Source organism: Acomys russatus, chromosome X, assembly GCF_903995435.1.
Source record: "Acomys russatus chromosome X, mAcoRus1.1, whole genome shotgun sequence".
Classification (NCBI taxonomy): Eukaryota; Metazoa; Chordata; class Mammalia; order Rodentia; family Muridae; genus Acomys; species Acomys russatus.
The window spans coordinates 30,299,830-30,315,311 of NC_067169.1; the positions used below are offsets into that span (position 1 = coordinate 30,299,830).

The 15,482-nt window shown below is 42.2% G+C and overlaps 1 protein-coding gene across 3 annotated transcripts in view; it reads right to left on the minus strand.

The window, feature by feature from the left end:
- Positions 1-232: 232 nt before the first annotated feature.
- Positions 233-15,482, minus strand: part of Vegfd (vascular endothelial growth factor D) — a 38,527-nt gene continuing 23,277 nt past the window's right edge. Inside the window, exons 3-8 of one of the 3 annotated variants that reach the window (XM_051141541.1) lie at positions 12,538-12,728; positions 9,661-9,809; positions 7,802-7,902; positions 1,467-1,662; positions 1,241-1,289; positions 233-312 (exon numbers count right to left, since the gene is read on the minus strand). In XM_051141541.1, coding sequence (XP_050997498.1) covers positions 1,280-1,289; positions 1,467-1,662; positions 7,802-7,902; positions 9,661-9,809; positions 12,538-12,728 — 647 coding nt within the window. In that variant the 3' untranslated portion in view covers positions 233-312; positions 1,241-1,279. Of the gene's footprint in view, positions 313-970; positions 1,290-1,466; positions 1,663-7,801; positions 7,903-9,660; positions 9,810-12,537; positions 12,729-15,482 lie in introns of those variants that run through there. The other 2 variants (XM_051141539.1, XM_051141540.1) reach the window with 2 other exon arrangements.

Consider the following 15,482-nt stretch of genomic DNA (forward strand, 5'->3'; position numbering starts at 1 on the left):
TGAGCACTGGTTTGCAGAGGCATCTGAAGCTCGAAGTCATTTGTCAGTGAACTAGGGAATTACCCAGCCGCTGAATGGGGTAAAATCAATTTTTCTAATACCTGGTGGGGGGGGGGGCAACAGCGACGGCAACTTGACAAAGCAGCATGCTGTTTAAAATGACAGGGACAGGGGCCTTGAGAGGATGTTGAATCAAGGGTTCGCTTGGCTGTGGAGGCCCTGGGCCCTCGGCCGGAAAGTGCCAGCGCTTTCCACAGGCTGGCTTTCTACTTGCGCATTGTTCTGGTGTGAAAAGGACATCTGTCCTCACAGCTGTCACAAAAGAAAGTGAAGGTGAGACTTTAGGAGCAAGGATCGGCTTCGAAGAAATCATTTAGTCCTGATTTCTTCTGATTCTGTTTTCAGAGAAAATTTTCCAGATATGTATTTAAAGTGCCAATGTAATAGTCTAAGTGGGCACCGAACTGGCTGAGGGCTCAGCTCTAAGCAAGATGTTGATACCAGCTCCTGCAAAACTCAGGGCACATAGCAGAAGAGGGGCTGGGGCAAATGGAGGCATCAGAAGACAGAGAGAAGGACTAGGAAATAGCATCTTCTAGGCAAGATGCAGACTTTGCTATCAGGAATTCACACAGCTGTCTGCCCTAGGCCCACACTACGCCAAACTTCTAAATAGTTCATTATGCATTTGGGAAGGGCTCCTAGGGGCCCTACACTTCCTTCTGTGAGGAGCTGTGGGCTCTTGGTAGAATTTGGAGGACAAGGGGAGTCACTGTCTTCAGTTGTGGACGCCAAACATGCTCAGACAGATAGTTCCAAACCTGTGATCACACAAATGGCCCCTGCTGCGTTTTGTGGGTCACACAACAAAACAACCTGAGTGTGTGAAAGCGACTTGTAAGGTAGGAAATGGGTTCACAGGAGTAGGATGGAGCTAAGGGAGTGTATGAGTAAAAGTAACTAGAATGCATTTTATATGTGTATAGAATTGTCCAAGAACAAATTTAATTAATTAAAAGAAAATCTCAGTGGTTAGTTTGGGTAGGCTTTGAAATTGATCAAAGCCCAGCCAATGGCCTCCAAGGGTTATAATTATTCTTAAGTTCCTTCCTTACACAAATCTAGTGCTATCTGCTTCATCAAGAAAACAGGGGGGTGGGGCGGGGAGAATTAGCTTGCTGATTAGAACCTCCCTTAACTCAGTTGTTGTTTAAATGTCAGTGACTTCTTGTTCACTTACGATAGTGTAATAGCAGGCATGTTGGTGCAGGCCTGTAGTTCACGAGACCCTGTTTTGAAACAACAAAACAATTTAATCATCACTCTATATACTTCCACTTGTTTCTTAGATTGCCAAACCTCTTGTGCTTGGGCCCTGAGAAAAAGAGCCCCACCATGTCAGATTAGTGTGTCCTTTAAATGTCACCAGTAAACCAAGTTAAGGGGAAAGTGAAAAGACCATTGACCTGCAGGTGTCTGGGTGAAAAATCTTGTGCTTTTGGCAGCAGCTCTCCAGACTTTCTTTGCATTCGAAGCAACTGCAGTTTTCTGGGTGCTGAATGAGATCTCCGGGACATGGTGTTTTACAGACACACTCACAACGATCTTCATCAAACTTCATGTGTGGTCCACAGAGGGCTGGCTCCTGGAGGTAAGAGTGCTCTAAACAGAAACAGCAAAGTGTTGATTTGGCAACTGGAGCCTGGAGAATGTGATGAGTCAAATGAATTGCAGGTTCTACATCTTCCCAATAAAATTTGGATCCTCTTAATCTCCTTGCCTATAGATTATTTACCTTATTTTTTTAATAGGGTGAAAGAGATCTATCTGTGATTTCATAGCATAAATGTAGAACTCATGTGTTTTCCTGGTTTTAAATAAAAATACCATAAGTGGAATATTTATGACAGATTTTTTTTTCTGAGACAGGGTTTCTCTCTGTAATAGCCCTGGCTGTCCTGGAACTCTTTTTGTAAACCAGGCTGGCCACGAACTCACACCACACCTGGCTTTAGAAATTTGATTTTGTTTTAAATTTGATTTTGTTTTGCTTTTGTTTTTGATACAAAGTTTTTCTGACTATCCTGGAACTTGCTTTGTAGACCAGGCTAGCCTCAAATTCACAGAGATCTACCTGCCTCTGCCTCTGCCTCCCAAGTGCTGAGATCAAAGGGGTGCACCACCATGCCTGTCTTTTCTGACAGATTTTTAAAATATATTTTATTAATTTATTCATATTACATCTCAGTTGTTATCCTATCCCTTGTATCCTCCTATTCCTCCCTCCCTCTCATTTTCCCCTTACTCCCCTCCCCTATGACTATGACTGTGGGGGACCTCCTCCCACTGTATATGCTCACAGGGTATCAAGTCTCTTCTTTGTAGCCTGCTATCCTTCCTCTGAGTGCCACCAGGCCTCCCCATCCAGGGGATGTGGTTCTGACAGATTTTTATGTTGGCGACTGACCTATTGAAAATAAAAACTTAAGCCAGGCGTGGTGGCGCACGCCTTTAATCCCAGCACTCGGGAGGCAGAGGCAGGCAGATCGCTGTGAGTTCGAGGCCAGCCTGGTCTACAAAGTGAGTCCAGGATGGCCAAGGCTACGCAGAGAAACCCTGTCTCGAAAAAACAAAAACGAAAACAAAAACAAAAAAAAGAAAGGAAAATAAAAACTTTTGTGCTGGAGAGATGGCTCAAGGGTTACAAGAATTCCCTGTTCTTGCAGAGGACACAGGTTTGATTCTCAACACCATGTGGCAAGTTAAAACTGCCTGTAACTACAGTCCCAGAGGGTTTTTTGCCCTCTTCTGGCCTGCATGCATACCATCTAAAAACAATGCAAGCAAATTATAATATATGTATATATACATATATATATATACACATATACCTATGTATGTATATACACACACATGCTGTGTGTGTGTGTGTGAGTGCAACCAGCCAGTAGTGATAAGACATAAGCTCTCTATGGGGTATGAATGATGTAACTCCCCTCACCAGAGTTTTACAAGAGTTGGAACCAGAAGTAACAATGTTGTAGAAATATTTTCTTCAGAATTTCCAGACAACCAATGTGTGGGGACCCATGCCAAATTCTGCCATGTCAGAAATCCTGTGCTTAGGCTGTATGCTGTGACCTTCGAGTTGCTGACCTTTACCTCACCACGAGGTCTTGTGTTCTAGGATATCCTTGGACTATTTGCCTTTGAAAGAAGTAGAGAAGTCTCAACTTGGAACCACCTAGAGGATCTAGGAAGTTCTTACAAGGAACTACTCAGAGAACTAGGAAGTTCTACCGGGAGCGACTTAGGCTATTGCATTCTTGCCCAGGGGCTAGGGTGAGTGAGATAAGAATAGATCCTATTGACCTTGCTCTATATATGTTCCTGCTAGTCGGCATTAAAGTGAATCTTGATCAGAAATTTCCTGACTTGATTCGTTATTTCTCGGGTCTCTGTATCCTACTTTCAATCCCCACTCCCTCTTTCAGGTGAACCCTGATTCAATTTTTCCTGTGGGCTGGGACCCAACACCAATGATGCATTTCCTCATCTGGGATTATCACACTTAAGTGAAATATATAAAAGTGACAATGAACTGTGGTCCAATCTCAATCAGTGAATTGAAATACATTGCCAAATTGAGTAAGAGGTGGCCTGAGGCATGGCTCTGTTGGCAGAATGCTTGCCTAAAGTTCATGAGAAGCTCTAGGGTCAGTCTTCAGCAATTTAAAACTGTGTGGGGTGACACATGACTAATCCTAGCACTCGCTCCAGAGGTAAAAGCACAAGGATCAGAAGTTCAAGGTCATCCTCTGCTATATATTGAGTTCAAAGTTAGGCTGGAGCATGGAAGAGTCTGTCTCAAACGAAAAGCAAAGGCAAACAACAAATGGAGGAACTGTCAATTTTGGAAGAACTTGCACTTTTCATCTCAGAATTTGTGAGGGTTTTGGAAGAAAATGAATATCTTTTTCCCACGCCTGCTTCTTTTTTCCAGTTTGCCTCATTTGGGGACTGATGCCATGTTCACTAGATTGTATGGTCACTGTTCCCACTTGGTCCCTTGTTCATGTTCTGTCTTCTCCATCACACTGTCTGTGTCACAATTCACCTAGTACTTTGTGTTTCTTATGCAGGTGGCTTGCCACTTGTGTATGCTTGCAGCCTTCCCTCATGTGACTATCAAATGCAAACCCAATCCCATCACCATTCAAGGGTTGTTTTCTTTTTGTTTTTTCAAGACAGGGTTTCTCTGTGGATCCCTGGCTGTCCTAAACTCACTCTGTAGACCAGGATGACCTAAAACTCACAGAGATATGCCTGACTCTGCCTCCCAAGCGCTGGGATTAAAGGCATGCACCTCACGCCTGGCACCACTGAAGTTTTAAATGCCTTTTTTTTTTTTTTTTAGGCAGGATCTTATTATGCAGCGCTGGCTGTCCTGTAACTTGCTATGTAGATCAGGATGGCCTCAATCTCATAGAGATCCACTTGTCTCTGCCTCCTGAATACTGGGTTTAAAGATGGGAGGATATAAGTGGGGGAATAACAATTGAGATGTAATCTAAATAAATTAATAAAAAAAGAATAGCTGCATTTAATAAGGAAAAAAATAAAAGAACATTGCCTGTTCTTCCAAAGGTCCTGAATTCAATTCCCAGCAACCACATGGTGGCTCACAACCATCTATAATGAGATCTGGTGCCCTCTTCTAGCATGCACGCAAAACACTGTATACTTAGTAAATAAATAAATCTTATATTAAAAAACAACAAAAAAAAAAAACTCCCATACTCATTCTCAACCCCCTTCCTCTTTTCTCCCCCACCTCATCCCAAAATGACAATCTCTCATGAGCCAGTCCTATGGTTTTAACTGTTCTTTGCTTGACATGTATTTAGAAATTATGTAGACTGGATGTCCACAAAGACTCCAAACTGAATTTCACGAGGAGGAAAAAGATGATCTATATATGCTCTATGTCAAAAGGCAAATGTCAATTTATGGCAAGACCAGGCTAGACTACTGAAAGACAGTTGACTCTTAAAAGATTCATACTGAGCACTAGGTGGCAGCAGAGAATTACAAGACAACTTCATGTAGTCCTGGCTCCATTCTTGGAAAGTTTAGGTGGAGCACAATCCTCAGGTGTTCAGCAGCTTGTGTGGCAGAAGCAGAACATATGTCTTTACAAGCAAATTAAAGGAGACTAAGATGGGGTTCAGGAAAACTAGGTCAAACAGCAACTAGTTGAGGCTGACATCCCTAGAGAAGCTGACTCTGGATTATCACTGCCTTCTGTCCTGAGTCTTGCTCCATTTCCTACTATGATTATGTTTGAGTCATTTGAGCAACAATACAAAAATGAATTGGACTTGCATCAACCCCATTCATTTGGAGAATAAATGACTGTAGACGAGGCAATTTGCTCGACATCTTTGTATTCAGAAAAGGTGTTTAGTGCCCAGAAAGTAATGTCATCAATGGAATGAGAGTAGTGGAGAGACAGATGGGAACGTGGGCACATGAGGACCTTATGAGTGATGAAAAAACTAGAAGTAATGGAAATGCACCCCACTCTCCTTCCTCACTTCCCCCATTGTTATAGCAGCCCCCAAAGGATCCCTGCTCCCTGTCTTCTGCTCAGGTCAACTCGTTCTCTTTTACAATGCCAATGGGTTGTTACTGCTGTCTTTCTTAAACTGTTTGGATGGTTTCCATTTGTCCAAAAGATAACACCCAGGATCTTCCAGCACAAGTTTACTAAGTCTTTTCACTCCAATTCTATGTGTTCCTCCCAGCTTCGTCTCCTCATATCTCCCTTTTCCCTTCAGTATGTATGTGTTCCCATGATATGGTTCATCTTTGTTATTCACTTTACTGGATTCTACAACAACCCAGTACATACTTCCCTTGGTGTGCCTATGACAACACTACCGGAGATATTTAACTGAGGACAACTCACTGTCAACATAAGCTGGGCACTCAGACTGAATATAAGGAGGGAGGGGAGCAGAACGGACTGATGCACAGGAGCATCCATCTCCGTCTGCTTCCTGGCTGGGGACACAATGCGACTAGTCCTCTCATGCTCTTGCTGCCATGATGATGGACTGTCCCCAGCATGCTGGACTGTTGATCGCCAAAGCAAAAATCAGAATAAGCCCTTCCTTTATCTCCCTCCCTCCCTCCCCCCTCCCTCCCTTCCTTCCATCTTTCCTTCCTTCCTTCATTCCTTCCTACATTGTTTTTGTCAGATATTTTGTTACAGCACCTAAAAGGTAACTAATACACTCTACCTCTCTGCTAACATATTCAATCACTGAGTTTGTGCTTTGCTCTCTCACTTCAGCACTTTAGCACTTACAGCCTCCTGATCGGAGCACATCTCTTCTGTCTTTCTACTCCTTCCATTTTTGGTACATGAGCCTAAATGAGTCCTCCCGAGGAATTAACTTCCCTTGGAAAGAAGATGCCTCACCCCAGCTTATAACCCCTCTCCAAGTCTCTAGAGCCCAGCCTGCTTACCTGATGTGTCCCTTAAGGGTGCTTCTTGGCTTTGATTCCACACAGGATTGGCTGACATTTTAGCATCTGAATTGTGGTATGCTGCCTTGATTGTCACCTTTTAATATATTGTGTCTGTGTGCGAACTATATGTGTGAACCTTTGACTACATAACTTTAAAAATATACAGCCTCACATGCCAGTTTGAGCTCTTGGGGAAACTTTAGAAAGGTGCTGAGGACCAGAACAACAGGACAACAGCAATAACAGCTTGCTGTTTCACTTGTATGACAGAGTCCGTGGGTTTGAATCCTTGTTATTCTTGCTAGGAGATGACAGTTTAAAACAAGCAAGGTTCACATTGCATGATCCCCTGTGATAGTTTTCAGTGGAACTGTGTCGTATGTTATGGGAGTAAATAAAAACCTCATGCATGTTCAGGCAGATGTTCTTCCCAGCTTTACGGATCGGGAGATGGAATGACAGGCTCACAATTCCCTATGTGGCTTAGCCCCATAGACAGTTTGCTCTAGTTCTTGAAAAATGTTTCCCTGAGTTCTCCTTCCTTCCTTTATTTTGTCCCCAGATTATTGGCTTGCCTTCAAATGGTGCACTTGAAAGTAGTAGTTTTCACTGCCATTTAACACCTGCTTTGGGGTGCTTTGCCCACTTTGTATTTTTCTTTGAGAATCAACAGCAGAGAAATTCATTGGTACATATAGTCACACAACAGAGAAGGCCCTAGAAGCCAAACACTTCTGCCACTGTTATCTGTGTGATGGTGAGGAGATTACTAGTTATCTCAGGGTGGACAGTTTGTGCTTGTGAAGAAGGGTTGTCATGAAGATTACAACTTTGTCTGGTGTTGTGGCTTGAGTGAAAAATACCCTCCATTGATTACAGTATTTGAACACTTTGTTCCCAGTGCTGTTTTCTTTGAGGACATCATGGAACCCTTAGGAGGCAGGACCTTCCTGGAGGAAGTATGTCACTAGAGGCGGCTTCCGTGGTCTATAGCCTCAGCCCACTTCCTGTTTCCTCTTTGTTTTCTGTGTGCAGATGACACATGATCAGCCAGTTTCCTGCTTCTGGTACCATGCCTGCCTGCTCCCATAGCTTCCTCACCATCATGGACTCTATTATGCTCAATCCATAAGTAAAAATATGCTCTTTCTTCCTTGAGTTGCTTTCGATCATGATATTTTGGTCATAGTGAGTGCTCAATCATGCCAAGTGTTGTGTGTCTTTTTCATCATTGAGGTTATCATCTCCCCACTGCCATCATTACCTTCTGTTCCAGGGAGTGGATTCTCATCTTGTAAAACACATTTACATTTGGTGTTATCCCACAGCATGTCAATAGGGCAGAGTTTCTTGGAATGAGAACATCTAGGAAAAGGAAGTAAAGAATGAGATTTTAAAGTTTTTTAGGGTGATTCGACTTTGGGAATATTAAGTCATTCTTAATATTTAATACCTAATGATCTATGTGTTCTGTGTAGAGCATGCTAGTACTTTCTTTTTTTTTTTTTTTTAAGATTTTTATTTGTTATATATACAGTTCTCTGCCTGCATGTATGTCTGCATGCCGGTAGAGGTCACCATATCTTATTATAGATGGTTGTGAGCCACCATGTGGTTGCTGGGAATTGAACTCAGGACTTCTAGAAGAGTAGTCAGTGTTCTTAAGCTCTGAGCCATCTCTCCAGTCCCATGCTAGTACTTTCAAATTTTGTTTCTAAGAGTGATGCAGGAAAATAAGTGTTTGAGATCACTGGATCACACAGTATGGTGACTGGTAAGAAATGGCAACAATGTGAGAACACTTTTAAAGACCTTAACTTTGGGTTAGAGTGATGGCTCAGCAGTTCAGAGTTAGTACTATTCTACCATGCGATATGAATTGGGTTCCCAACACCCATGTGTGTTGGCTCTCAACCGCTTATAATTCCACCTCTAAATGGTTCAGCACCTTCTTCTGGATTCCAATGGCATGTACGCAGACCCTCACACATGTGTATACAGATACAAACAGAAGCAAAAGAAAACATAGAGCTTAATTTATATTTAGAAATAGCATCTTATTATATAGTAATTCTATAGCTATAAATATTCTATTAGGGACCCTTTAGAAAGTAAACTTGTATTTATGAGAGTGACTGCTTGCTCCAGAGTGAGGGGACAATTGGTAGCATTGTTTTACAATACATTTCACAATTCATGTTAATAACAAAGATGTTAACTGGGAAGTGGTCACACACGCCTTTAATCCCAGCACGCAGGGGGGCAGAGGCAGGTGGATCTCTGTGAGTTCAAAGCCAGCCTGGTCTAAAAGAGTCCAGGACAGCCAAGGCTACACAGAGAAACCCTGTCTCAAAAAACCAAAACAAAAAACAAAAACAAACAAACAAAAACAAAACAACAACAACAACAAAACAAAGGTTTTGGGCCTATGTGGTAACACAACTTTAATCCCACCACTCAAAAGATAGAGGCAATTGGATCTCTGAGGGTCCAAGGGCAGCCGGGTCTACATAATGAGTTTCAGGCTAGCCAGAGGTATAAAGTAAGACCCTGTCTCTTAAAAAAAAAAAATCAAAATTAAAACCAAACATACAAAATTTTGCAAAAAAGTCCAAAGATGTCTGTAAATAAGCATGCTGTGTTCATAACCATCAAGGCTTGGGGCCCTACTGCAATATGGACGTAACACCAAGTTAAAAGAATATCTTCGTCAAATACTATGAGCAGATCTGGGTTTGAAACCAGAAGATGAAAACTTTTTAATGAAGAGAATGTAATTTTATAATTATATAATTGCATTTTTATTTCCTTCAACATTTTTATAAGTGTAAATTTGTGAAATAAAATGGATTTCACTGTGCCATGTTCATGCATGCATAAAATATACTTCACTTGCACTTTTTAGCCTCTCTTCTCCTCTCTGCCTTCTCCTCTTCATCTGCTTCATTTTCCCTGAAAATCCACCCCCCCCCCATTTTCATGTCTTTTTGGTTGCTTATGTCCCATAAGACAGAGAACATGCAGCACATGTCTTTCTGGGATGCCTCTGTAATGACTAACAGAATGCACACTCAGTTTTGTCAAAAGCGAGAACAGACACCATCAAGTCCAGGAAAAGCTTACTGATCATCTTCTGTGATCTGAATGGATCTTCTGATGATTGAGTATGGATGACGGGGGGCCGTGGGCAAGCACTTACAACTCGTGTGGTTGGCAATTTTAACAGGCACCAACTCAGGCACGGATGTCAGAGGCACTGATATCTCAAAGAGCTACAACAAAGAAAGAGAGCCATGATGTAAATTTTATTATATAGTCTTTTCAGTTTCCATTTTTGACCTTGACCTTTATGGTAATGACTTTAGCAAAGTTATGCATGGGGAATGGAGTTAGTCATACTAAGTGTTTTTGAATACTGGGAATCAGGAGACAGGTGCCCTCTCCAGCTTGGTAAAGTGTTTTCCAAATCTGTTCTCTTCACCATCACTAGAGTTCTTTAAAATGGTACCCTGGTTCCTGCTCTTGTTTTAAAATTTGAGTATAAATTGTAAGAGTAAGCAAAATTAAATCTATGGAGGTTCTTTGAAGTTTGGGTGGATTAGATTGTTATTTAAACTATTTACTTATTCCTTCCCAAACCATTTCTGTTGATGACAATTTCCTACCTCCTGGCTTTGAGCTTGGCCATGGTACTTGTTGTGGCCAATAAGATGTTAAATGACATGACACAGTACAACTTGGGACTGTGCATGCTCTGTGAGGTTTATTGTCTCTTGCCTATGGTATAACCGTGAGAAAGATATAACCTGGATGCCATGTTGGTCCAAGGGATGGGGGACACAGGAAGCAGGTCTGGACTCACACAGCACCTTGAAAAAATTTGAACCTCAGATACATAAGAAAGAATAACTTAAACCCCCCAAGTTTTAGGGCATTTGTTACAAATGTCTTTGTAGGTAAGTTAAGGTCATTCCCAGACAGATAATTATAGCTAATAAAGTTATTTCTATGTTCCTACATGTCTCTTTTGTATAAATACTCTATTAATTTATTTATCATTTGTAAAACATTATTTTGGGGCGGCTGGAGAGTTGGCTCAGTGGTTAAGAGCACTTGCTTCTTATGCAGAGGACCTAACTTTGGTTCCCAGCACCCATATTAAGTGGATTCTAACAGGTAACTTTAGCTCTAGGGGATCTGACACCTTCTGGCCATCACAGGCACTGCACTCACGTTGCAGACACACATACTGACTGATATAAATAAAAATAAAAAATAATTTAAAAAGCATATTTATTAATAATCTTTACATGACAGATTGAGGAATAGATACTCAAAGAACATATACAAGTTTCAAGAGTGTTTTCATGAAGTGTAGATAAATTTGACCTTGATTTTAAAGCATTGTCCACTAAACCACCCTTCCATGCAGTTCTATTTACTTTACTTCTAAAAGGTAGTTCATCACATATTCTTTCCTTTAAGGTAGGAACTGCCAAACTTCACACATAAGCCTATCTGGAAAAAAGAGAAAAGAAAAGAAAAGAAAGAAAAACAACCACCAAAAAACTGCTATGCACTTACACTTGAACAAACTCCTTCATATGAATCATTTGTTGAGTGCAACAGTCAAAACAAAGTAATCAACTATCTACTAAGTGGAAACAATTCATTAAGGTTGTGTTTATCCAGACCTTTCAACATTTCATGAAACTTCCCCAAGAACAAGTAAGGGTGTTTTTCAGCATAAATTTCATGTCCTGGCATAATTCTTCAGCTATGCTCCAGGGGATAACATGATCAGGAATTGAACCCTCTTACATTACGCAAGCTTTGTTTTACTAACAATTGATTGTAGCCATATTTACGTCATTGTTTCTAATTGTCAAATAGTAGGAATCAGATTTCTTGAGTTCCAAAATTCTCCAAAAGGGTATAGGTTAAAAAAAAAAAGTGCTATAGTTTCAAGGACAGTTTAGATGGTAGGGGAGGAGCAGAATTAAGAAAGCTTTAATCTATTAACAAAACAATGGGCATTTAGTACATTGCTTGGCATGGATGTATTTGATGCCAATGTAATTGTCTTTTACTACATGATCATGAGGAGACAAGTTAAATGTGATAAATGGGTTGTTTTAACATGTGAGGAATTGGCAACAGAGGACCAAAAGGAATGTGGCTTGATTTACAGCGTTTTAATAATGCTTTCCTAAGTGAGTTACTTCAGCTCCCACATGCAGCATTCACCATGTTTTATAAGATGGCAACCACAGAAAGGAACATTTTGCGACAGGGCAAAAGGTGATTAGATTTATTCATTTTATTTGTCTCATGGGCACTGCAGGATTCTTTCCAATGTCGTGTGCTGCATACTCTCCGTTTGTTCCCCACTCTACTCAGAGGTCCCTTCTTTTCTCCTCCCTTCCCTATCAGGCTCCGTACCTGATGCACTCACTAGCCTACATGACTGGCTCTTTTGCCTCTCCCAGCACCTGCTTATGTTCCCTGCCATGGTAATGGTTGGCAACTGTCAAGTGAGAACTCCTCTACCATTTTCCCTCTGTTCCTATGCCTGCTCCCTCCTGCAGTCTCTTTAGTTTTATGGGGAGAGTACCTCCCCCTCTTATCTGGTCCTTGTCAGTCTTCCTTCTCTTTTCCTCCATCCTCACCCACATTCTCCATTAAACTTTTCTTGGTCATTCCAATTACTCTAAATGCATCCAAAAGCTGCATTCGACAGGGCAGCTGCCTTCATTCCTTTTAATACTCTGTTCTGGTAATGCCCATAAGTACTGATTCTTGATATTATAGCATTAGGCAGACGGTAACTGACGAGGCTGTGTCATGTTGGATATTATGTTACCTCCCTGCACCTCTATTTCTTTGTTTGTAAAGGAGGATATGATATGGTGTGAGTTTGAGGTATCAAATGAGGTTTGGCACTTTAAGTATTTAGTGCCTGGCAACAAGGTTAGTGGCAAGGCTTTCATTTCCTCGTACCTGCTTGGAGATGTAGGAGGTGCTTGTGTTCATACACACCACACTCTCTTCATTGCAGCAGCCTCCACACCGGAAGACATTTACGCAGGGGGGCTTGAAGAATGTGTTGGTTGTCTTCCCCAGCTCACTTGCAACTTCCACGCATGTCTCTCGAGGGCTGCATTGGGTTCTCTGCCATTCCTCATCTATAACTGTAGGAATAAGGTTCACTGGGGTCAGCAGACAAAATGGCCCCAATATGCAACATAGGCATTTTCAACCCCCTGCTCCCCGCATCCTATTGTACTTGTTTATTTTACTGGGTTGGTATTTAAACATTTCTTTTTAAAATGTATTTATTTTATTATATATGTAAGGACGTTTTGCCTTCGTGTATGTATGTGCACCACATGTGTGGCTGATGCCTTTGGAGGTTAGAAGAGGGCATTGGGTTCCCTAAATAGGAGTTACAGGTAGTTGTGAGCCTACATGTGGGAATTGAACCCAAGTCTTATGCTAGAGTGACAAGTGGTCTTAACCACTGAGCAATCTCTCCAATCCTTAAATGAATATTTTTCTCCATCCTTTAACCAAAGATTTGTTTGCAAAAAAATAAAAACTACAATTACTATACTTTCCCATTGAAACTATCACTTCATAAAGTATTTTATTTCCCCTTGGGGGAGAGCACTTTGTCTTGCACAGAGCCACCCTAGGGCCATCAGCAAAGGGTGGATAATAAGGAAGTCAGTGGAATAATGTGAAGATGTAAGATGTGTCATTTGTCAAGCAACTCATAGACTATAGCAGGATAGTGTTTCCTCTATTTGAAGAGAGGTAGGAGTAAGTCTTAAAACCAAAGAGAAATGAATTTCTGTTGTCTGCTTATGTAAGTGCACTGAGCCTTAAACCTGGCGGCATGCAAGTGAACATTTCAATGGGATTAAATTTTTTTTTTTCTCAAATCAGACTTTCCACATTTGGAACCATCCAATCATTTACAAACGATGATGAGACAAGCCCTTTCATTTTAACAGAAGGAGCAACTCCCTGGCCATAGCTAATTTGAGGGAAACCAGAAAAAGACAAATACATTTCTGGCAATAAAAAGAGAAATACAAGGCTAGGGAGACAGCTTGGTGGGGAAAGTGCTGGCAGCACAATCTCGAGAACCTTAGTTCAGATCCCCAGAACCCATATAAAAGCCAGGCATGCTGATGTACTGCAATCCCAGTGCTGGGGTGGCAGACACAGGTAGGCTTTGAGGTCCGCTAGCCAGCCAGGCTGACCAAATCAGTGAGCTAGACTTCCAGTGACTGACCCATTTCAAAACCTAATTCAAGAGCAACTGAAGAGGCTCAACAATTGATCTCTGGCCCCCACATGCACAGACAAATAGGAAAGCATCCACATACATGTACCACACACATGCATGAAAAGAGTATTACATAATTTTTCTTGTATAACTTTGTTTCACTTTTTTCTCACAATTTTTTCTTTTTAAATTTCAAGACAGGGTGTCACTGTGTAGGGTAGGCTGGTTTGAAACTTGCCATGTAGAACAGACGAGTGGCCTCAAATCAGGCAGAGAGATCCACCTGCCTTTGCCTCTCCTTCCTGAATGCTGAAATTAAAGGTGTGCACCACCATGCCTGGAGAGAGAGAGAGAGAGAGAGAGAGAGAGAGAGAGAGAGAGAGAGAGACAGACAGACAGACAGACAGACAGACAGACAGAGACACAGAGAGAGGCAGACAGACAGATGGATGGAGAAGGGAGAGAGGGAGATAGGGGGAGAAAGAGGGACAGAGACATAGAGAAAGACAGACAGACAGAGAAAGGAAGCAGAGCAGATAAAGAGAGGGCATGGAAGGGGGAGAGAGAAAGGAAGGGACAGACAGACAGAGAGACAGACACAGTTATAGAGAGAAGGGAGAGAGGGGGAAAGAGAGAGAGACAGAGACAGGGGAGCAGACAAAGACAGACAGATAGGCACAAATATATAGAGAGGGGAGAGAGGGAGTGAGGAGACAGACAGACACACAGAGAGAAAGACAGGGATGGGGGGATGGAAAGAGACTGACACAGACATAGAGAGGGGGAAAAGGGAGGGAGAGAGAGACAGAGAGAGAGACAGAGAGAGACAGAGACAGAGAGAGAGAGACAGAGAGAGAGACAGAGAGAGAGACAGAGAGAGATACAGAGAGAGAGACAGAGGCAGAGGCAGAGACAGAGAGACAGAGAGAGACACATACACAGAGAAAGACAGAGGGAGAGGAAGAGGAGAGGGAGGGCAAGCTTGCAGATATCAGAGGCATCAGATTCCTGGAGCTGGAGTTAAAGGCAGTTGCAAGCTGCTTCACATGGGTAATGTGGGTGCTGGGAAGCCAATTCAGGTCCTCTGCAAGAGCAGTACCTGCTCTTGACTGGTGAGCTCTCTCCAGCCTCACTCTCCTCATTTTTAAAGTTACATTTTGACACTTAATGCCATGTTTAGCCTCTCTACTTTTTTTGGGGGGGGAGTTGGGGACAGGGGGTTGATTTCAATTTGTCACAGATAGAACTGCAGACTATGTTACACTACGAGTGGTTTGAAACCCTTTTGCAGTAGGTAGCCTTAAAACGGACCCCTAGTCATCCCCAATCCCTGGTGGCCATGCCCTCTACAATCTCTCCTCCTGTGGTGTGATGATGAGACTAAGTGATTGTGAAGAAAATACAGGAAAATAGCATATTCCACTTAGCTGCTTAGGTTGAAATTTTTCTCTGACTCTGTTTCTTTCCACCCCCACCTCTCTTTACCCTCTCTTCTTCTCTCCTCCCCACTTCCTCTCTCACCAAGGCCACTTTTTTTTTCCGAGACAGGGTCTCTCTGTGTAGCACTGGGTGTCCTGGACTCACTTTGTACACCAGGCTGGCTCACAGAGATCTGCCTGCCTCTGCCTCCCTGAGTGCTGGGATTACAGGT